Source organism: Taudactylus pleione, unplaced genomic scaffold, assembly GCF_031769625.1.
Source record: "Taudactylus pleione unplaced genomic scaffold, aTauple2 ptg000345l, whole genome shotgun sequence".
NCBI classification, from domain to species: domain Eukaryota; kingdom Metazoa; phylum Chordata; class Amphibia; order Anura; family Myobatrachidae; genus Taudactylus; species Taudactylus pleione.
In genome coordinates, this window is record NW_028284746.1 from 4811606 (window position 1) to 4835169 (window position 23564).

The following is a 23564-nucleotide window of genomic DNA, read 5'->3' on the forward strand; positions in this document are numbered from 1 at the left end:
TTGAAATGGCATCAGGGCCGTAACTAGGGTAGTGCCACAGGGCAGGGGGCGCTGTTCGGGCCTGTAACTTTTCTTTTTATTATCATTCTCACTTGTAGCTTCCTCTTCTTTTGTCCCCAGCAGCTCCTGGCCTCCCCTCTCACTTCCCTGGCCTTTCCCCATGAGGCCACGGCCCTTTTTCGGGTGCGTGTCTGATGTCCCTATTTGAAAAATGGGGGGGAGGGCGCAGCAATGCTCTTTCTGGCACAGAGCACCAAAAAGTCTAGTTACGACTCTCAATGGCATCCCTGTGACCGAGGTCAAAAATACACAGGTGCTCAAATGGGTTGTGTTTCCTATGTTTCTTAGACCCGCTTAAAGAGTGTATAACACTGGCAATTAGCAAATACTCAAATTGTAACGTGGTCTGCAACCATATTTTTCACAGAGTGCCACAAAATTTTGATGAGCGAAATCCCCAGACTCTATGGGCCAAATGTAATAGGGTGAGAGTTTAGAAAATGTGAGAGTTTAGCAGTAAACTCTCACATTGGTTGAGTTGTATCTTCAAAATGGGAAAACATCTGAATGAGATTTTATATCGTGAGAGTTTTTTAAATCTAAAAAAACATGCAAGTTCGCTCTGTTATTTTGTTTTTGGACTCTATTACATTAGCAAAGTTTAAAAAGTGTCAGAAACTCTCACTTTTCTAAACTCTCACCCTATTACATTTGGCGGTCATGTGTAATAATCTAGTTATTCCTACCGTGGCCCAGGGGCGCATGTAAGAGCTCATGCAAGCCAGCAGGAAGTGGGGGTGATGCCAAAGGGGAGCCAGGGAGGAGGGGTAGGGTGCCAAATTTAATTTCAATTTAGTCTGTCCCATACCTTTAGGATAGACTGGGCACAGGGAACATCATGTACCAAGGCAGGGCTCATTTGGGATGGTAGCCAAAGGAAAACCAGCTGGTGGCCGACAAGATCACTCTCGAGGGACACCCACTTCTATGGCTCACCTGCGTGGCATTGTAGTACTGTTCAAAGATAGGAAGGCCCAAGTGTCCATTAACCACTGATTTGGGTATGCATTTTCTATGGTGTCTAGGCTTTTTAGTTGACCATATGAATAAGCCAAACGAAGACTGAATAGAGAAAAGAGACCAGAACCACTGTAAGAATTGTTTGGAACGAATAGAGCAACCTGGGAAAAGATTCATCTTAACAGAGTTGATTCTACCCACTCAGGATATGCAGAGGGGAGCCCACCTACCCAAGTCCTTCTTTATACATTGTAAAAAAGGAATAAAGTTGATTCTGTATAACTGGTCATATGTCTTTGTAATTTGGACACCCAAGTATTTGTAGCTTTTGGACGCCATATGTAATCAAAATTAAGCTGCAAGAGCTTCAATGTGGGGGGGGCGGGGGGGAAGATGGAATGCTAGTGCCTCAGATTTTGTACTGTGAATCCTATGCCCTGAAAGTCTACCATAAAATGATTGCTCAGTATGCAAGTTTAAGAGCAGAGTCAATGGGGAAGTCAGTGATAGTAGTAAGTCTGCTGCAAATAATGACAGCTTATACAGAGTCCCTTGAACGGAGATGCCTCTAATATTAGGGTTCAGCCTGATGTGGGATGCCAGAGGTTCTATACTCAGTGTATAAAGCAAGGGTGAAACAGGGCACCCTTGTCGGGTAACATTGCCCAAAGCAAACACTGGTGATGAAAGCCCATTTGTTGATACAGAGGCGGGGGCGCAGTACACAGTTTATATCACTGACAGAAAGCTACCGCGAAAGCCATAGGTCCAAAAGGTCTGTAAGTGGGGTCTTTCCCCAGTTTGGGTATTACAATAACTACTGAATTTAAAGAGTTTGCATTAAAGTGTTCTCTCTGTAATATTTTATTGCAAACGATGACCAGATGAGGAGACAAAAGGCCTGAGAATGTCTTAGAGTATGATATGGGAAGGACATCAGGGCCAGGGGCCTTAGATGTTTTTTGCAATTTTAAAACCAGCTCTAATTCCTCATCTGAGAGAGGTGAGTTTAATTTAATGATTGCCATGCAAGATGACTTAGGGAGATCGCAAGAGTCCCAGTAAGCCCGAGCAACCGATGAGGGCGGACTAGGGTCTGCTCCATTCTCTGTAAGATTATATAAAGATTTATAGTAATCAAGAAGAGTCTTATTAATGGTCACTGGGTAGTAACTGAGAGTGCCACTTTTGTACCTAAATGTCAAAATAGTTTGCAAGGCTTTCTTAGATCTATAGGGGGTCATTCAGACCCACTCGCGAGCGGCAGTACGCTCGCAAGTGGGTCGATGGTCCCCACTGCGCATGCGCACAACGGAGGGAGCTCCATCGTGCGCATGCGCGAGACCCGGCGAGCGAAGGACTTTCCATCGCTCCGGGTCTCGCACCAAAGGGGGCGTGCTGTCGATGTTGATTGTCAAGACCATCGCGACCATCTTGTTGCACGCTCGTATATGCTGTGGGTGGTCACCCACAGCTATACGAGCGTCCAGGAGGACGCTCCATATTAATGGAGGAGGGCCCTGATTCAGAGCGAGCGCTCTGGTCAGAGCGTCCGGCTCTGAATCAGGGCCTATGTCTGGCTGCAAACAAAGTGTCCGATTTGTTCCCCGTCTCATAAAATTGTTGGTTTAACCACCGACCCATTGGGGCTGATACTTCTCTCCAAAGCATTTATTGTGCACCCCTGCATCTCAGAGTACTTGTGAAACATCTCTTCAATGGGATCCAGTGCGGATTCACGGCCTGATTCAGCATGGATCGCTATTCTGCTTATACGCACACAATGCAGTTGCTAATATCAGTGGTGCTATTTAAATGTTTGCATTCTGTTATGTTCTGGGTTGTTTGTGGACCCGGGGTGGTAGCAGGAGCGATCACAGAAGCAGATTTGAAAATAAAACTAGGATCTTTAATAAGTGCTTGAGTAGACATATAATGTGGCAGTAAATAAAAGTCCAGGAATATATAAATGTGCACAAGAGTTCTGTGGTGGGAGCAAAAGGGTTAATGTCCAAGTAGAAACAATTAGAGCTGTCCAGGTGTGCAGGTAGTGAAACTGAAAATAATCAAGCCAGGTTTGCAGATAGAGAACTGAAAATAAACAAGCCAGGTTTGCAGGTAGTGAACTGAAGCGCAGGATGTCAGCAGGCTCAGGCACTCAGGTATGGGCAAGGGTGATGGAGGTAGCGGGGTAGTCCAGTGGGAGCTAGGAGCTGACAGGCAGACAGCGAATTCACAGGAACAGGATAAGCACAGAGAACTCCCTCTCAGCTAGGCTGAGATACACGTTGCACTGGCAAAGAAGGAAGGCACTGACCCTTCCTAAAATACCCCATGCCGTGCTGTTACTGGCCGGAGGGAACATGTGACTCACCAGGATTGGCCAGCCGCATCACATGGCCAGAAGGCAAGATGGCGGCGCCCATGCCAAATGGAATGGAGACGCCGCCAGGCCTTACCAGCGCAGAGTGCCAACAGGCCCGCACAGCAACGCGCGCAGCCAAAGCCCCCCGCCAGACACCAGCTCCGCCACCAGACAGCCCGCGCCACAATGACCTCACAGGTAACACTTTCCTAGCGCCATGCTGAAATACCCTGGCCGTGACACATTCACATTGCGTTCGCATCCTGACATAAGGACACCCACTTCCCCTTACTCACATCCGTATACATGGGGAACATAGCGAAACCATCGGTAACATCGAGCCCATATATGCCTGACCCTGACCTTACTCAGAAATTGCAAACATCCATGCACACTATCAGTGCTTTGGATAATTTATGCACGCCCCTGCAACAGCCTTGAAATGCACTGGCACGCCTGCGTTCTCCCAACCACCCCCCGCCCCCCCCCCCGTCACCACCCACAGATGGCACTTCCTGTCAATCACTTTGCTCTGGGTCTGCGCGGCCTCTGCAAATGCAGTTCCCATCGCAATTGCTAGTTCACGCATGCGCAGTACGCAACAGATTATGTGCATATTAGAAACTGCGTTCCTTGCTGAACCAGGCCCTCAACACGTATGTTAAGCTTTCTGCATTAATAACACACTGAGCACCATTTTAACCAAAATTTCTCTTTTTTGTAAACTGACTATAGCATCTTCCTGCCCAATCAGTGAGAGTACAGGAAAATTATACAACAAATTTACCAGGATACAGAAATCATTACCAATATATACATCTACTACATTGTTCTTTAATAACAAGTTGTATAATCAACTATTTTATTTACGCACCTATAATGTCTATGCTGACTTGAACAAAATTACAGAGCATCTACAGATGTGTCCTCGCTCATCTAGCCTCAATGTGCCATGCAGGGCGACATGCCTGGCGTGAGTTAGCCACCAGGTCACGTGCAACTCTGCTAGCGTTTGGCGTCTCTGTTTTTACTGTGAATGCGTCTAAGTCGCAATGTGATGTGAATAAGAAGCACCAGGAGACTGTGCTGATTAATTTCATATGTGACACTTGTATATCTGTGAGACTGTATACAGAACTTGGTGTGGAAAACAGCTGTGGCCGCTGCATCATAGCACTTTGCAAGCTGATTGAGAGACTCAGTTGCATACAGATATACAGGTGTCATATCAAATGAATCAGCAAAGTCAGCTTGAGCTCCTGCATCACTTTGCGACTTAGATGCATTTTTGACAAAAAAGAAGCAGAAAAGACGCCTGGCATCAGCAGAGTCTCTTGGGACCAGGTGCGCCAAGAGGGGCAGTCTCACGTGACTGCAGGAAAGACGAGTGAGGACACATCTGTATTAGTAGGAATATTTTCTGTGCTACTTTCAGCCTGCACGTAGTCAAATACGTCCTCATAATGCAAAGCATGAGAACGTGTTTTTTTTGTTTTTTTTAAATGACATAAAAGGGGCTTGGCCACGGCTGTAACGGGGGTAGGACCCAGGGTCGCAGGCTCTCAGGCTGAACTCTCTGCTTATCTCATCCCCTGGTCTGCGGTGCCCTCAGTGGTGGGTCAAGGTGACACTTAATGGGGAGGAATTATTCCCAGGTCCAGAAAGACAGGGAATAATTCCTCCCCATTAAGTGTCACCTTCTTGACTTGAATTTGCCCTATGCTATGTTCCATCTAAATTGAAGGTTGTGGTTGATGGGGAAACTAAATTGTTTGTCACCACCTGCTGCCTAGTTGGACCGTCGCATGCCGGCAGATGTCTATGGATTTATACTCTTTCTGCCGCTCTTCACTTCTACCTTTCAGCTTACAGCACGTAACTATTACTGACAATCTATAGTCAGATGATGGTCTTGTCTTAATTATGCTCAGTCTAGACTATGTACTTTTGATTTCAATACCTGGTCTAACTGGATGTCTCCATCGAGGGCACCCTTATAATACTAAGTTTTTGTTTTTTTTATTATATGTTGTATGGGTTTTCCATTATTAATACTAATTGCACCGTTACTGCCATTATGCTATCATTATGTTTCTATACTGCTCCGCGTTGTAAGTATGGTACATTTAGTTTAGGGAATCAAGTATGCCGAAGTTGGGGATGGTATACCGGGTGGGGGGATTTTGGGAATATGTTTCTGTTTGGGTTATTTAGTTTTACTTTTTTCATTTTCGGTTTCGTTTTTCAATTTTGTTATTTTACAAATGTTGCATCACTTATAAGTGCCTACTTTTACCGGTTTCTGTCTCACTATAGTTGAAGTTCTCGGGACGCTGTGGCCTTTACCATGGTTAAATTTCTAGTGGCTGTTCTCTCCAACGAGTCGGTCATTCAGTATCTGATTTTACTGCCATTATTCTATTGTCCTTGACTGCTTGGTCATATGTTAGATGCCTCTAACGAGTCTGACTCCATGGCGTGGCCCTTCCTGTGGGCGGTCAAGTGGTGTTTTGGGGAGGGCCATGTTTAATGATGTGGGTTAAATGATTACATTTTGCGCATATTGCCCAGGTCTCCATCAACGGGTTTATTTCCTCCTCATTTCCCCTATCAAGAGGCATGAGGAAGGTATGTCCCTTGTCCCTTACTGTCTTTGCATTAGCTATTGAACCCCTAGCTTGGCTATTATGCACCTACCCAGATATTGTGGGGCTTCAGCTGGGTATTAGAACAGACATGGTGGCATTGTATGGCGATAACCTCCAACTTTTTTTTTATCATCAGATTATACTACTCTCCTTTAGTTGATAACTGAGTTTGAAACGTATTCTGAACTCACCATCAATTGGAATAAATCTTCCTTTAGAGGTTCCTGTCCTACCTCTCCATTATTAACTATTCCCTTTCGTTGGGTTGCCTCCATCAAATATTTGAGTACAGTATTTGGAGTACTAATTCCCCACAGGATTATATAGCCATGAATGTGCAAGAGCAATTTACCTATTTTAGGGACAAAATGCGCTCCAGGTGTAAACTCCCTCTTACTCTTACCGGCCAAGCTGATTTGGTTAAAATGGTAGTCTAACTCAAATTTCTCTATACATTTAAACTAGAGATGAGTGGTTTGATTTTACTCGGTTATTGTCAGAGGCGTGGGATTCTGGGACTGTGTTCCCGGGCTGGGCCTTGGACCTGTATTGCTCAGCTCAGATGCTCGCTGGAGGAGACTAGGTTTGATGAAGTTCCTCTGCATGAGAGGATGCAGAAGACTGGTAGAGGATTGATATAGCACGGGAGTTGCTTGATGCGGCTGGAAAGCCGTGTAATGGATGGTGGAAGCACGGACTGCTAGGTGCGGCTAAGGAGCCGTATGGTAAAGATGGCAGCATGGGCTGCTGATTGCGGCTAAGGAGACGTAGAGTGACGGTGTTAGCCTGGGCGCTACTTGGAGCGGCTGAGTAGCCGAATTAAGATGGTGGTAGCGTGGAAGCTACTTGGAGCGGCTGGGTAGCCGTATGGAGACGGTGGTAGCGTGGACGCTACTTGGAGCGGCTGGGTAGCCGTATGGAGATGGTGGTAGCGTGGAGCTACTTGGAGCGTTTTGGTAGCCATATGGAGATGGTGGTAGCATGGAAGCTACTTGGAGCGGCTGGGTAGTCGTATGGTGATGGTGGAAGCATGGAAACTTCTTGGAGTGGCTGGGTAGCCGAATGGAGACGGTGGTAGCGTGGAAGCTACTTGGAGCTGCTGGGTAGCCGTATGGAGATGGTGATAGCGTGGAAGCTACTTGGAGCGGCTGGGTAGCCATAAGGAGACGGTGGTAGCGTGGAAGCTACTTGGAGCTGTGACAACACCTATGGAGCGCAGTGGTGAGGCTCACTAGTTAAACTAGGGGACTTGTTGCACTGGCAACTTGTGTCAGCAGTAGAGATCCTTTTATAGGGAGTGCAGGGTGCTGGTAGGCTGAGAGAGAAGGAGAAACATCCTCATTGGTGGTAGTGGAGTCACATGGGCAAAACCAAGATGGCCGCACCCATGGACCGGAGGACGGTGTTTCCAGCATGTGAGCAGTGGAGCCAGAGCAGTCAGCATGGAGGAGAGAAGACAGTGGGACCCGTCAGAGAGAACAGCGGGCAGCGATGCACGTCGTGGGAGCAGCAAAGCGCAGCGGGATAGGACCCGCAAAGGTAAGTGCCGGGGTATGAGTCTGAGGTCTCTGTTGCGGGCTGTGACAGTTATGTTCGGATCTCAAAAAGGGCATCATATTAGCTATCCAGCTCTCACGTGTTTTGGCTAGCCAATAGGATAAATCCAAACTTCAGCTAATTTGGCAAAAAGAACCAAAACCGAACCGCTCAGCTCTAATTTTTACAATCTCCAGTTTTTCTCCCATTATCAATATTTCGGAAGCTGGATAGCATTGTTTCCTCTCTGGTATGGATGGACTGTCAAATATAATTAATGTTCTTACTAAAGCCAGGTCAGCTGGGGGTTTAGCGCTACTTCATTTAAGATTCTATTATTATGCAACACAGTTGGCACATTTGTGGCCCTGGCTACAGGATACCTAATTTGATGCTCTACACACTTTATTAGTTTCTCAGGTGATTCCTGGCCATACACCCCTACAGGCCTTACTTGGTGGTAAAGAGCTTTGGTTGGGACCTTCACTGGTTACACAGGCAATTAATATTTGGAATTTTGTCACACTTTCAGGTCACACTTTTAGGGTATTCATCCTGACACTTCTCTATGGAATGCTAAGTCGAAGTCACAGCTCCTCTCTTCAGTCCAGAGAGGTGTGGGGTAGCAAGAGGGTGTCCACTCTACTGCAACTTTATGACAATAATATTTTAAAATCCTTTACTCAGCTACAGATCTGCCCAGCTATTTTGTTGCTCATGGCGTGGCGTGAGTCGCGCCATGGACTTGTGGTGTGGCGTGCAGACCTCTGAGTCGCGCCATGGACTTGTGGCATACCGTATTATTCTTCAACGAAGGATATGCTACGGCATGTAATACAGTGCTTAACCGCTGGGTGGCGAGTGCTCCACTGTTGTAATTGCATGTAATACAGTGCTTAACCGCTGGGTGGCGAGTGCTCCACTGTTGTAATTTGTACTGAATGCCTTGTACTGAATGCCATACTGTTAAACTTACAGTAAATTGGATGGATATCACATTCACAGCATTTGCATGTTCGCACAACCAATATTTTTAATGTCACATAATGTACACACAGTAAAGTACTGTACCGTACAGTAAGATCTTATAACAGGATGCAAATCACTGCACATACAGTATTGTACATACAGTACGCTGCAGTAACTGAACAGTAGAGAAGTTGCCCGAGTTGTTATCACGGTATAACCGATACTGTAGATTAATGAGATACACTCACAGCTTTCACTAAGATGGGATGAATTACAGTATGACAATTTTTTTTAAAATTAAAAACAGCAGCGGGAGGTGTGCACAAGGATGAGGCCGCTCTGTGCGGTTCACTGTAGCTGTCGTGTGGGCTAGTGGTTAGGTGATCACTTGCAGAGATTATGGTCCCGGGTTCGATCCCTGGAAAAGAATATACCGTATACTGTATATTTTTTTTATTGGCACTGTCTGCTCTGGACACTATAGTGAAACTACTTTAGTAGTGTTGTACTGTAATACTGTAGTGTTGTTGTTTAAAAGGCTGCTTAAAAGTAAGACATTACAAACTGATTGTGTGTTTAAATAGTGCAAAACTTTCGTCAATGTCTGCGCTGTGGTGGCTTTCTGCTTCGAGAGTTTGCAATGGGATTTCATGCGCATGCCCAGTGGAGTAGCGCCAAGAGAGGGCTCTGTATTACAAACTGCGCCTATAGCGCAAAATGCAAACATGCGACAACGTAGATGCGGTCTCAGCCTTACACACTATAGCAACGTCTCTTGGACTGTGTCTGAGAGTGGTTTCTGTCTGTGAGAGAGCGCTCTGTGTTCAAAGCTGACTGTGCGTTTGAAGCGCAAAATAGCGTTGCATCGCAAATTTGTGACAATGGTGATGCTGTTCCAACCTTGCACACTATAGTGATTTCTCATGTCCAGTAAGTACGGTAGTAGTAGGATCTGTATGAGAGAGAGCACTCTGTATTACACGGTTGGCGCTATCAAATAATAATAATCAAACCAATACAATTACGTTGCTTGTACAACCCTTTTGCGGGTTCGAAACTTGAAAGGTTACACTTTTTATTTTTTATTATTATTACACAGTCAAGGTTACACTTTTTTGTCATAAAGTACTGTGGCATAGAAATACCAGAATTTCTGGATAATGTATTAGTGAAGATTTAAAACAAAATAAAATTACCATATACAGTATATATTTTAAAGGTCTCGAACCAGCGGTAGATGCAGTAGGGCTAGGCATTAGCCCCCTAGACTACTGCATCTACTGTACTGTAGTTCCTAGAGTCATGGAATCTCTACAATGTCTACCGTAAGTCCGGGACAGGGTCGACAGTATTGTACTTACTATAATACAGACAACTGGGCATGTGCAGTGCTATGAGAGTCAATACGCCACAGTGTAGCGCGCAACTAGCAATGCGGTATATGGCGTACTGTATGGAGCAACAAACTACAGTACTGTAGCTGGGCACATCTACAGTACATACAGTATAATATATTGAGTTTTGTAAGGGTTGGATAACAATACTGAACTACAGTACTATAGTGAACATTTAAAAAAATAAATAAATTATCAAGGTCTCGAACAGAAGGAGAGAAGTGTAAGCAAGACGGATCACCTAACCCCTTGCTCACAAGTCTCTCCTAGTAAGAATTGCATCTGTCCTCTACAGTACTTTATGTGACATCTACAGTACAGTACGATGAAGTACTCAGGCCTCTGTAGCGTAGAAGTAAGAAATCGAACTTCTACATTGCAGACGTCTGTACAACCCGGTTCCAGGTTCGAAACCTGGAAGGTTAAACTTTTTTTTTTTTATTATTAGACAGTCAAGGTTACACTTTTTATTTTTAATATTATTATTACACAGTCAGTGTGTAATACGTAGATCCCACTTTCACTGTGTGTGAATCATGACCCGCTACTGTATGATCTTCCATACTGTACGCCATGGCATAGCGCTACAAGGGTATGGCTATGGCGCAGCACCACTGGCAATGCATTGCAACCCCGCCACTGGGCACGCGCCAGAGATCCTATTTGTACCGTAACCCCTCAGAACTGGCTATAAGTCACCACAGCGCCAACTGTGCAGACATTGACGCAATTTTGCGGTTTAAACGCAGAGTCAGTTTGTAATGCAGAGACCTCACTCTCAAACAGAGTCAACTATCAGTTACTGAACTCATTAAATCACTAAAGTTTCCAAGTCTGGGACAGCATCGACACTGACGCAAGTTTGCGCTCTAGAGCACAGTCAGTTTGTAATACTGAGACTTCCCTCCCAAACAAAACCAACTACTGTAGTACTTTCTGAAGTCATGAAATGAGTATTGTGTATACTCTAAGTCTCGGACAGTGCAGAATGGCACAAGTGTGAAAATTCAACAGTACAGTAGCAATACAGACAACTGGGCATGCGCCATGGCATAGCGCTACTTGGTTTATGGCTTGGCTCCACTGGGCATGCGGCACACATTCCACTGTCATTGTAACCCCTCCACTGGGCATGCGCTGACATTGACGCAATTTTGCGGTTTAAACGCGCAGTTAGTTTGTAATACAGTGCCCACTCTATTTAACAGAGCCCACTACCAGTTGATGGTCATAAAAATATGAGATATGGTAAGAACTTACCCTTGTTATCTCTATTTCTACGAAGTCCATAGGGTTCCACAGGATACCTTGGGGTATAGGTGTGACGTCAGTCGCAGGGCACCAAAGAGTTAAGCTTTCAGCCTCCCAGGATGCACTAGGTCCCCCTCCTATACCCCGCCCCCGGGCCAAGGCACCTCAGTTAGTTACCAAGCCATAGGCCGGAGGAGGAGAAGGAAGAGAGAGAACAAAGATCTGGACACATACAAGAATCACATTCTCACCAGAGGGAGACGGAAAACCGGTGACCAGAGCAAAGCCCATCTGCAGCACAGGTGCGACAGGGCGGGAGTCCTGTGGAACCCTATGGACTTCGTAGAAATAGAGATAACAAGGGTAAGTTCTTACCATATCTCATATTTTCTACTTCAGGGTCCATAGGGTATCCACAGGATACCTTGGGGATGTCCCAAAGCAGTATCCTTTAAGGGTGGGGACGCTCCTGTGCAGAAAGGAGAATCCGCCGCCCGAAGGAAGCATCCTGAGAGGCGAAGGTGTCAAACCTGTAATACCTCACGAAGGTATGGACAGAAGACCACGTAGCAGCCTTGCAGATCTGAACTGCCGAGGCACCACGTCGAGCTGCCCACGAAGGACCCACAGACCTAGTGGAATGAGCCTTCAGAGAAGGAGGGACCGGTAGGCCTTCATGAAGATAAGCTTCAGAAATAGCCATACGGATCCAGGCTGCCAAAGTTTGCTTTGAAGCAGGCCAACCCTTTTTACAGAAGCCATAGAGGACAACAAAGCGTCCGACTTCCTAAACAAAGAAGTGCGGTCAACATAAGTCCTTAAGGCCCGCACAACATCCAAAGAGGCCTCACCCACGGAAAGACCCGGTGAGTTAAAGGCCGGAACAACTATTTCCTCGTTAACATGAAACTGGGAAACAACTTTGGGAAGAAACTCGGGCCGAGCGCGGAGCACTGCCCTGTTCCCATGAAAAACCAAGAAAGGGGGTCTACAAGAAAGAGCCCCTAACTCAGAAACACGTCTGGCTGAAGCAACGGCCAGAAGGAAAACAGTCTTAGCTGTTAGCCATTTAATATCCACTGAGCCCAGTGGTTCAAACGGCGGTCCTTGGAGAGCCCTCAGGACCACAGCCAAATCCCAAGGCGCCACAGGTGGAACAAAGGGCGGCTGAATACGGAGAACACCTTGCATAAAGGTGCGCACATCCGGGATTGTAGCAATCCTACGGTGAAACCAGACAGATAGGGCCGAAACCTGTACCTTCAAAGAAGCAAGGCGAAGCCCATGATCTAGTCCCGCTTGCAGGAAGGCGAGAATCCGAGACAGACGAAACTCCCGCGGTGCATAACCTCTCGGTCGACACCACTGGAAGAACGTATGCCACACGCGATGGTATATCCTCGCGGAAGACGGTTTCCGAGCTCGTAACATGGTACGCACCACAGAGCTGGCAAACCCCCAGGACCTCAGCATGGCCGTCTCAACAGCCACGCCGCCAAAGACAGCCGAGTCAGGTCCGGGTGAAGACAAGGACCCTGAGACAGAAGGTCCGGTCGTAGCGGCAACCGCAGAGGACTGTCCACGGACAGACCCTGAAGGTCTGAGAACCAGTGCCGTCTGGGCCACGCGGGAGCTATCAACAGGAGCGTCCCTCCTTCCTGTTTGAATTTCCGGATTACCCGTGGAAGAAGGGAGACCGGAGGGAACAGGTATGCGAACCTGAACGTCCACCGGACGGACAGAGCATCCACCAGAGACGCCCCTTCGTCTCTTGTGCGAGACCCGTACACCGGCCACTTGTTGTTGTGCCGGGACGCCATGAGGTCGATTTCTGGAAGACCCCACCTGTCCACCAGTAGTTGAAAAACGTCCGGGTGCAGGGACCATTCCCCTGGATGAACGTCCTGGCGACTTAGAAAGTCCGCCTCCCAATTTAGCACTCCCGGGATGAAGACCGCTGATATGGCCGGAAGATTGCGCTCCGCCCAAACCAGGATCCGAGAGACCTCTACGAGAGCCGCCCGACTGCGAGTTCCTCCTTGCCTGTTTATGTAGGCCACGGTGGTAGCATTGTCCGACTGGACCTGCACCGGGTGACCCTGGAGAAACCGCTGTGCCTGCAGGAGAGCATTGAAGACCGCACGGAGTTCCAAGATATTTATTGGAAGCTCCGCTTCTGTCGGTGTCCACCTGCCCTGGAACAAGTGTGGACCCGAAACTGCTCCCCAGCCCCGAAGACTGGCGTCCGTTGTCAACAGGACCCAATTTGGAACCCAGAACGGACGTCCCTTGTTGAGGTGGGTCGTCTTTAACCACCACGCAAGGGACAGGCGAACCTCCGGGGTGAGCACAATCGTCTGGAACTTCAGAGACTGAGGCAGCCCGTTCCACTTGGACAGGATCAGGTGCTGCAGAGGTCTAGAGTGAAACTGGGCGTATTCCACCATGTCGAACACCGACACCATGGAGCCCAGTAACCTCATCGCCGAGTGTAAGGACACCCGGCGGCTGTGCAGACAACTGCGCACCCTTGACTGTAAAGCAGAGATCTTGTCCTCCGTCACGAAGATCCTTTGCTGTCCCGAGTCCAATAAGGCTCCAAGATGCAGAATCCTCCGAGACGGGATTAGAGTGGACTTCTGCCAGTTGATTAGCCAGCCGTGCCGTTGCAGCAGTGCAATGGTCAGGTCCAAGTGGTGTAACAGGAGCTCTGGAGATCCTGCCACCAATAACAGGTCGTCCAAGTACGGCAACATGCGGACTCCTTGCAGCCGCAGAGAAGCCGCCATGACCGCCATAGCGTCCTGTATGTCCAATGACACCATGTAGTCCCCAGGTTCCAGCGCCAGAATGATGGACCGTAGGGTCTCCATCCGAAACTTCGGGACCCGCAAAGACTTGTTGAGTGCTTTGAGGTTGAGAATCGGACGATATGACCCATTGGGTTTCTGTACCAAAAATAGATTTGAATAGAAACCCTGGCCCCTCTGGGAGAATGGAACAGGCACTATAACTCCAGCCTGGAGCATAGTGTGCAATACCTTCCGCAGCTCCGTAGCCTTGTTCCGGTCTGATGGTAGACCCGTGGTGAAGAATCGAGCCGGGGGTCTGTGCCGGAAGGAGAGGGCGTACCCGTGAGAGACCACCTCCAGAACCCAAGTGTCTGTCGTAGTGAACGACCAACACCGGGAGAACTGCAGCAGGCGGCCTCCCACCCTGGGATCCCCCAAGGGGAGACCCGGACCGTCAGGCCGCAGGCTTGTCATCTGGCTTGGGGGCCGGACGTCTGGTACTCCATGCCTGTTTCCGGGGCTTGACCGATTTCTTAGGGCCAGCCTGTCGAGGAAACGACTGTGGTTTGGGCCTGCCCTGGGCCCTAGATGACCGAAAGGACGATGGTCCAGAACCAGAAGGAGCAGCGGCCGACGGGAGACAAGCAGATTTGGCTGCCGCCAGCGTGGCCACAATCTTATCCAGATCCGGACCGAAGAGAACTTCTCCGGTAAACGGCAACGCTTCCAGACCTTTCTTGGATCTGCGTCCGCCTTCCAGGATCGCAGCCACAAGGTGCGACGAGCAGCTACCTCTGCTGAAGAAATTCTAGACACCAGAGTACTAATGTCTAGAGCCGCCTCGTTGATGTAGGTGGCCGAATCACGGAGATTGCCAATCAACTCCGCTTGTTCGGCCGGACAGTCGGATTCAAAAGAAGCCTCTAATGAATCCGCCCAGCGCTCCATCGCTCTGGCAACCCAGCAAATGGCCATAGCCGGCCGTGCTGCCCCCCCTGCAAGGGAATAAGCGGACTTCAGGCAGATTTCTACCTTGCGGTCCGTAGCATCCTTAAGGGAGGACATGGATGGCATCGGCAATGTGGCACTACGGACAAGACGGGTCAAGTGAGAATCCACCTGTGGAGGGGATTCACACTTAGCAAAATAATTATCCGCGAACGGATAAGCCACCGCCAGGCGTCTCTGCGGCTGGTATCTTTTGCCAGGTTGTTTCCACGCCTCCTCTAAATGGTCCACCAACTGACCCGAAAGAGGAAAGACTGTGGCATCGCCCTTCACATCTTTGAAAAAGGCATACTTAGATTTAGCCGCTGGGGGAACTTCGTCCTCAATCACCAAGGCTGTGCGGACCGCCCGAATAAGTCCAGGAATATATACTTTGGACTTAGCATCAGCGTCCTTAGTATGGAAAGGTTCCTGATCGTAAGGATCCAGAATCTCCCCATCATCAGACGTCCCTTCGTCATCCTCATAAGGAGCGGACAGAGACGCCACCGGCCTTTTATGAGGCCGCATCACAGACTCCCCTTGCAACACATCCGACAAGTGCTGTAAAGAACTCGTCAGGGAGTTAACCCACGCTGGCTCCTGAGAACCCGGGAGCGGGGAAATAGGGAGACTGTGGGGTACCACCAATTGTCGTGGGAACCCCTGCATGGGTGACGACACCACAGACTGCTGGGACAAACCCATCGGAGTAAACGCGGGCTGCGGAGCTAACTGGCCCACTAAAGCTGTTAACGCCTGAGCGAAACAAGCCCAGGGCGGCTCCTGTACCGGTGCTGTAACCGTAATAGGCCGCGCCATGGACAAACACTGCCGGCAAAGGCCCTCCGCGCTACCCTCCCCCTCCGCTAACGGTACTTTGCACGTGGTACACTGTAGCCGGAGGGGAAAATCACTTTCAGACATGATGGCACCACGTATGTGACCTCTCTCACCAATTAAGTATTAAATAGGCGAGAGACCACCCTGCAGCACCGCACCGCAAGGGCTTTAGCAGAAAGAACAGGGACAGTAATAAAGCTGACAGTTTAGAGAAGAATAGTTACAGGCAGCGCTAGCACAGTCACATACAATGCAGAGAAATAACAATTCCTGCACTAACAGCGCTGATCACTCAACTACACAGACACAGGGCCTGGTAGGACACAGCGCTGCATACACAGACCTGAGCCACAGCGGAGGAGAGGTATGCGGGGGGACCCAGACCACGATGCTTCCTTCCAGACTTCCAGCAGCGTTCACCATGCGTTGCAGAGAAGATGGCCGCCGAGGAGCAGAGAGAAGCTGGCCTGGGGGAGGAGCGCTGACACAGGACCAGTCAGCACAGTGCAGAGAGGGCTGTGTGCAGCGGGGGAGGCGCCGGCTGTGAGACAGGGAAGGCGCGCTCCCCTGGCATGCATTTAACCCCTGGGACGCCGCAGCGCTACCGCTCTGCTGCGGTCCGCTGTCCCAGGGGGTAGTGGAAGCGCAGGTTGGTCGCCTGGCTCCACGCTGCAGCCAGTCCCCAGGGAGCACCCTGCCTGGGGACTTAGGACCATGTGATCAGCGGGGACCCACCGCGGGACCCCGCTGCTTACCTCTGTCCCCCTTGAATCCGGCCATGGTCCGGAGCATCTGGGGTCACCGCTAGCTGTGACCCCAGACGCCCACCAGCATCCCCGGATCAGTACCGGCGTTCTGGTACCGGCGGGGTGTAGGGAAGACTGCATGGACGTCAGGACTGACTGTCCATGCTGTTCATCCAGATGTGCAGCCACAGCTGCATGAAGAAAAAGCTTCAGGGGCTCTTCTAGCCCCCACTCCAACAGGTGCACCCGACTCCGGCCGGGCACCAAACTAAACTGAGGTGCCTTGGCCCGGGGGCGGGGTATAGGAGGGGGACCTAGTGCATCCTGGGAGGCTGAAAGCTTAACTCTTTGGTGCCCTGCGACTGACGTCACACCTATACCCCAAGGTATCCTGTGGATACCCTATGGACCCTGAAGTAGAAAAATCACTATAATGTCCAAGTCTGGGTCAGTGCCGGCATTGACGCAAGTTTGCGTTCTAAGGTACAGTACTGTATGTACAGTAATAAAAATCCAAATTTCGCTGTTTGACTCCCAAAGCACTGGGCATGCGCTCCACATGTACTGTATTGAATACTGAATATTTTAAGTTAAGATTTTAAAAATAATTTAAAAAAAACATATTTTCAAGGTCTCGAACCCACGGAACAAGAAGAAGGGAGAAGCAGTGAGACTAGGCATTAGACCGCTAGGCCACACGCTTCACCCATTACTAGAGTTCTGTAGTTCGTAAAGTAATGAAACCACTACAATGTCTAAGTCTGGGACAGTGCCGACAGTATTTACATTTGCGCAAGTATGATTTCAACCACACAGTCAGTGGGTAATACAGAGCTTAATGATTTCAAACTTTATTAGACATTCTTCTACTGCTTTATTATACCGTACATTCCTGATTCCATGTGGAAAACCCTGTAATACTGTATAGTGTACCGAATCATTGCTTCTGTCAACCAATCATCGGGCGGTGATACAGAACATACCGTACGGTACATTGGAAATCACACGCATGCGCTATGTAGTTTAGGAAAAGTGACACCTGGTGGGCAAAATGTTGTATTGCACGTAATGAAATCAGTCGCATGCGCTATGTAGTTTAGGAAGAGTGACATCTAGTGGGCAAAAAGTTGTATTACACGTAATTACTTTTTTTCCAGCGTGGCGCGACTCATGGCGTAGTGTGTGGCGCGCCATGCGTGGCGTGAGAGAAAACGCTGTGATGCCACGTGATAGCTGGGCACATCGGTATGTAAAGAATATCAGCTTGCAACACACAGTTCTAGATCTCTGCAACTCCAGCATGCCTTGACTATCACGTTTCTGGAAGGGCCTCCCACTATCACCGGAGCCCCCATTCAAACGGCTCCCCCATCTCTACTTTACTGCATCACAAACTATGCTGGGAGTCAGATGTAGGTCTTATGTGTGATGAGACCTGGATTACAGCCCTGGGGAACCCGCGTTTATCCACTGCTTCTATTCAGTTTCCAACAATTATTTTATTACACAGAACTTATCTTACTCCTGTAAGGCTAATTACATTTGGAGACTGGGCTATAGATGCATGTCCTAAATGTCAGGACTCCCGATATACTTTCTGGTATCTATTATGGGTTAATTCGCAAGCTCATAATTTTTGGTTTGATTACACATGCTATCTCTTCTACTGGCATTTCCCCATCTACTTTCTCTTGGGGTTACAACTGATGAAGTTTTAGACAGCCAAAACAGGCAATATGTTAATAATCTCTGTATGCTAACTCTATGTTTGTCCCGCTCCTGGATGGCCACCTCAGGTCCCGGCTTAAATGCATGTGTTTCCATAATCAAAATGACCATAATCCAGGAAAAACACCTCTAGATCGCTCGGAATACAGAGTTGAAATGTGACTGCATCTGGTATAGATGGCAGGAATCTCGTTATGCTAACGCACCTGCCTGGTGACTCCGCCTCCCCTCCACCTTTCTCGCCTTATAGCTTGGTGTACTACCGTTTCACCTTTGGGGGAGCCTATCGCATTGCGGCTGCCTCTGTTTTGTAGGCTACTGTATTCCCGGGATTCTTCAACTTTTTCCCTTGTTTACTCTTACGGACAACATTGGGTATTTATATCCTATGTATGTTTGTAATGTGTACATTGGTTAATGTTTAATTCATAACATTGTTCCTGTATACCTGCTGTTTGTTTTTACCTTTCCATACTACATATGTTCTCAGTCATGCTTTTGTGTGCCCGGTGATTTTTTGTAATATGTATACTAAGCTACATGCCTCACAGAGACATTATTACCTCCCCGATTGTACACTATTTATTAAGTGGTTTCCTATGAGTCATTTTTATCGATTTTCAAAAATGAACAATTTAAAAAAAAATAACTATGACATAAGACTTGTGTTCGAGGAATATTACTAACTGACCTGCATCTCTTCATGTCAGTGTTTTATATGTCCCTTGAAACATGTTTGCATGTATTTGTTCATAGATGTGCATTACTGTGACACAGTTTATATGCAAATGGCATGCTGTAATACATATCAAGAATTAATAATGAAAAATCCATATAACAAATTAAAGAAAGTATTGTGAAAAGGTCATTTTATCAAAGAACAGATGGGGATTAGGAAAGATGACATTCTAAAGACAGACCCTAAGGAACTTAACCATGTTACGCTGTAACACTTTCCTGTTTAAACGCATGAGCAACAGTGATACCTATTTCATGAAAGGCCAAGACTGAATAATTTAGAAGACGTACCCTCAGACTGTACTTCCAGGAGTCCCCGCCGCTTTCCTCCACAGCTACAGACAAAACAAGAGGCATTACTGTTAGCAATGTGGCACAATTAACAACAATTTAGTTGCTGTGAAATACTAGAGAGAAGCTTTAAGGCTTTGTAAAGTAATACACCAAAAGGCAAGTGTGAATATTAAGATGTTATAAACTAATTAGCAAGATTATTCACAAAACAACATTTACTATTCCAGCACTTAAGGTACTTTTGCCTGTATCTAATAGTGTAGTGCTTTCTAAGGGGGGGACATAATTTACCAGTAATTAAACCACTCCAAGTTTATTTAAACTTTCAATTTTATTTTTAAAATCTTCACTAATGAGTATGCAGCCAGGATGTCGGGGAAGCAGACGGCAAGGGCCATAGCTGGTCAGCTTCTCCAACACATTCTGCATATCCCCACTCAGCCCCACTGTGTCCCCCTTTGGTGGCTTTTTGTAGAGAGTAGAAATCCCTTTGGCACAGATGTACTAGGAAAAGAAGAGCGTACACAGTGTATGGTTACATAAACCGCACAGAGGAATAAGGTAGGACTGTGATATCTGCAAAGTTTTTTCTTTTTGCGCATCAGCATCTTTTTTTTTATCGGCCACACGTGGGACTTAAGACTTCCTATGCCAAAAGAGAATGGGCGGGGGATAGAAAAAGCACACAGATACAGCCGAAGTATGGTAAAGGGACCAAGAGGGTCACCTAAGTGGTACCAATGCACTTGTTTAGAAAAAGATGACACAAACCCTGGTGAAAGAAGATAATGATGTCGGATGCTGACTGCATCTGATTTGCAAAACGCATCTAAAAGACACTCAGTTATGCAAATGCAAAGAAACTGCTGTGGCTGCAATCTGATAGCAGGGTTATAGAGTACACTAATACTGAACACCCACTCACAGCATTTCTCATAGTGTGTTTTGGAAAGGGAAGACTGCAGATAGGTGTATTAGGGGTTTTTATATTTGTGTTGTGTCCTATTTGCATTAAACCCAAATGAGTTGGGTACTTAGCTACATGTTTCGGCCATTTACTGTTAGGTTTATGAACTGTGGCCCTGATTCAGAGCCGGACGCTCTGACAGAGCGCTCGCTCTGAATCAGGGCCGTTCCTGCTCCTTTTTGGAGCGGCCTCCTGGCCACTCGCATAGCCGTGGGTGACCATGGGAACGCCTCAGTCTGGGCAGCCACGCCCCCGGCCCACCCACCAAAGGGGGCGTGCTGTAAATCAACATCGACAGCACGCCCCCTTTGGTGCGAGACCCTTAACGACAGCTTGGCCGTCATTATTCGGGTCTCGCACATGCGCACGACGGAGGCGCCTCCGTCGTGCACATGCGCACTTGGGCACCATCGACCCGCTTGCGAGCGGGTCTGAATCAGGCCCTGTGTGCTGTGCTTTTGATCAGCTTTTGTGCTCACAGTGACGCCACGCCTCCTGTCCTGTCCTGGCACAACTGCTCCTGATATTTGCACAGTGCGAGACGCTCACCAGTAGCAAAATTCTCATTTTGTTTTACACAGATCACATTTTGTAATTGCATCCAATTTTGAATGAAGTCCACAGTGTACATCATATACTCTTCCTTTCCCGGTACATCTGCTCCATGGGGATTGTCTCACTACCAGTTCATTATGAGGGGCTGTTGGATACACCTCTACCTCTTATCTGACCGCGAACCTACAATCCGGATCACTGAAAATAATATACTTCCCGTCTTCTACTGTTGCGGCTTGGTTATCTGTGAGCAGCAGAGCTTTGTTTGCTTGCCTGTTATATTGCTTTAATTAAATTCATGCAACTGTTAACTTTCATCAACTTTCAGTTACAGATCTAGAATTAATGATATAGGAAAGTGTTACAAAGTAGAATAAAAAGTGGGATTGGATATAGTAGATTATACTTAGTAAAATAAGAGCCTTAGTATACAATGTAGCAGCTACGATCATAAAACGTGAGCAAGCAACATAGCCCATGAGAGGACAGGCACCAGAGAAAGAGTTCTATGCAATTTGTCACACACTGAAAGCAATTAACTCCTGGGAAAGAAACATGTGATAGAGAAACTCATTTCTTTAGGGAGTAAAGTCTGCAACATATAAATCCAACATAACGTTCTCCACAGAGTGGAGCTGGCACATGTTCAGTGATTGTACCTTGTAACTAGGTGACTGGCTTGTGATTAATGCAATTGAGTCTCACTGAGCTGAGATCACTCACCCCTGTCCATCCCCCGGTGAGCTATCTGCTTGGCATACATATAAATTATAATATATATATATATATATATATATGTATGTAGAAAATACCCATATTTTGAGCTGTAAATGTGAAAAGTTTTGCTACACCTCAAGTGGAACCCCTTTTAGTGGGAACCCAACAAAATTAGACACACAAAAAAATACTTAGAGGGCGCAATGATACATATTTTTTGTCATATCAAACAATTCCAGATATTCAATAATTTACACCAAGTGCTGGCATAAGTCCTTTTAAATAGATCTCTTCTCTTTGATAAAAGCTCCAGGGAAGTTGATGGTAGATTCCATAGATTCCGGAAACAAATATCTAAAAAAAAGAACACCCAAGAAATGGCCTAATGGCCCGCACCTGGGAGAAGTTTTCTGTGGATCCATGAATGCAGAGTACTTCGACTAACCCTGGCATCTTTTCCACTGGCCTGGACAAGACAGCCTCTGAGATCACGGTTAGTTCACTCCCTAAATCTATAATAGCAGGGAGTTCTCGGCCATTCAGCAACACAGTTTCCCATATTAACGGGGGTCTGGAATCCAGGGGTACCATCGTGCAAAAAGCGGGGTATATAGTGCCTATACTAGCAACCCCACACTCCATAGACTCTGTTTTTCTGGGACAGTCCCATGGCTCTCCGCACTCATAGCAAACGACCCTGGTGTCTCCAGCGGTGTTTCCTTGAGGAGGGGTGACCATCGTGGTCAAGGGCTGAATGGGGTGCCATCTTAACGGGTCGCTCATTCCCTGGTTTCTTTTTTTGTCATTTTTGGCATATTTCCTGCAGTCTTATACCGCTCGAACACTATAATTAAATTCCTCTAAATTCTGAGGATCAGCGTGTAAGACCCAGCGCTGCATATTCCACCCTAGGGTTCTTATACACTGATCAATAACCACCGTCTCTAAAATCCGAGCGCCAGTGTGATCTTCTGGCTGGAGCCAATCCCGCCCCTGTCTGGCGAGTTCTGCAACCTGCTTCCGAATAGGGACTCCTGGTAATAGGGCCCAGTGCTGCGCTTTCCCAGAAGGAGTGAGGCCTGACCTAGCTAGAATGCCACTTTTGACTAGGTCATCTTTCTCAGCATCAGCAAAGGACAAATCTGCATAGGCTTTCTGAGCCTCACCAGTGAGATAGGGGGGTAAGTCTATAGGCTCAAGTATCTGCTGGGCATTTTAAACGCTGTGTGACCCTCTCAAATATCAGTAAATACACCTCTGGGTCATCTGAGGCAGACATTTTCTTCAGATGCCCAGCACTTGTCGTGCCCACTGACTGGGTCAGCAACTGCAACATTTGTTCCTCTGTCTTTTGGTGGGAGGCCAACAAATTTACTATAGTAAAGGGTGCTTTTAGATAACAAGCCAGTTAACACAAATAAATATATCTTTCTTTCAGCAAAGCAACTGTAATTCAAGTTTAACACAGCCAAAGAAACATTTTTTTTTTCTTCTTCAGCAATGCAGGGGTTAAACAGAACACAAGTGGACTTAATTACACAGCTTACACTAGCTGGTGAACATACTAATTATCATCTTAAGCACCTCAGTAAAAACAAACAAGCAACTCTTCTTTTTTTTATTTAGTATACGCACAAAATATACAGGGCATATTCAATTGGGGGCGAGAATAGTACCGGGAGGTTTATTTTGCGCACCTCCAGAGTACAAGCAATTTTTCCTAAAATCCACAATTTTAGGAAAAATGGTCGGGAAATACTCTGGGTCCCCAGCCGCACCCCTCCAAATGACTAATTAAGCAATTGGAAGTTTCCAATTAGCTTAATTAGTCAGTAATATCTTCCAAAGTGCTGTCTTCTGCACCCAGCATCGGGAATATAGAGGGGAGGCCACCAGGAGCTGCAGAGACAGGTAAGTGTCATTTTTTTTCTTTGGATACCGCGGGTATCAGGAGCACACATACCCGTGGTAATCCAAAATTGGGCGCAAGATTTTTTCCTCGCTAAACCTCGCA

The 23564-nt window shown here is 47.3% G+C and overlaps 1 protein-coding gene across 2 annotated transcripts in view; it reads right to left on the reverse strand.

Annotated features, from left to right (window-relative positions):
- IPO11 (importin 11) overlaps window positions 1-23564 on the reverse strand; it is a 553468-nt gene that overhangs the window by 377618 nt on the left and 152286 nt on the right. For both annotated transcript variants that reach the window (XM_088444066.1, XM_088444065.1), the window contains exon 11: window positions 19309-19352. In XM_088444066.1, the coding sequence (XP_088300192.1) occupies window positions 19309-19352 (44 nt within the window). The remainder of the gene's footprint in view (window positions 1-19308; window positions 19353-23564) is intronic.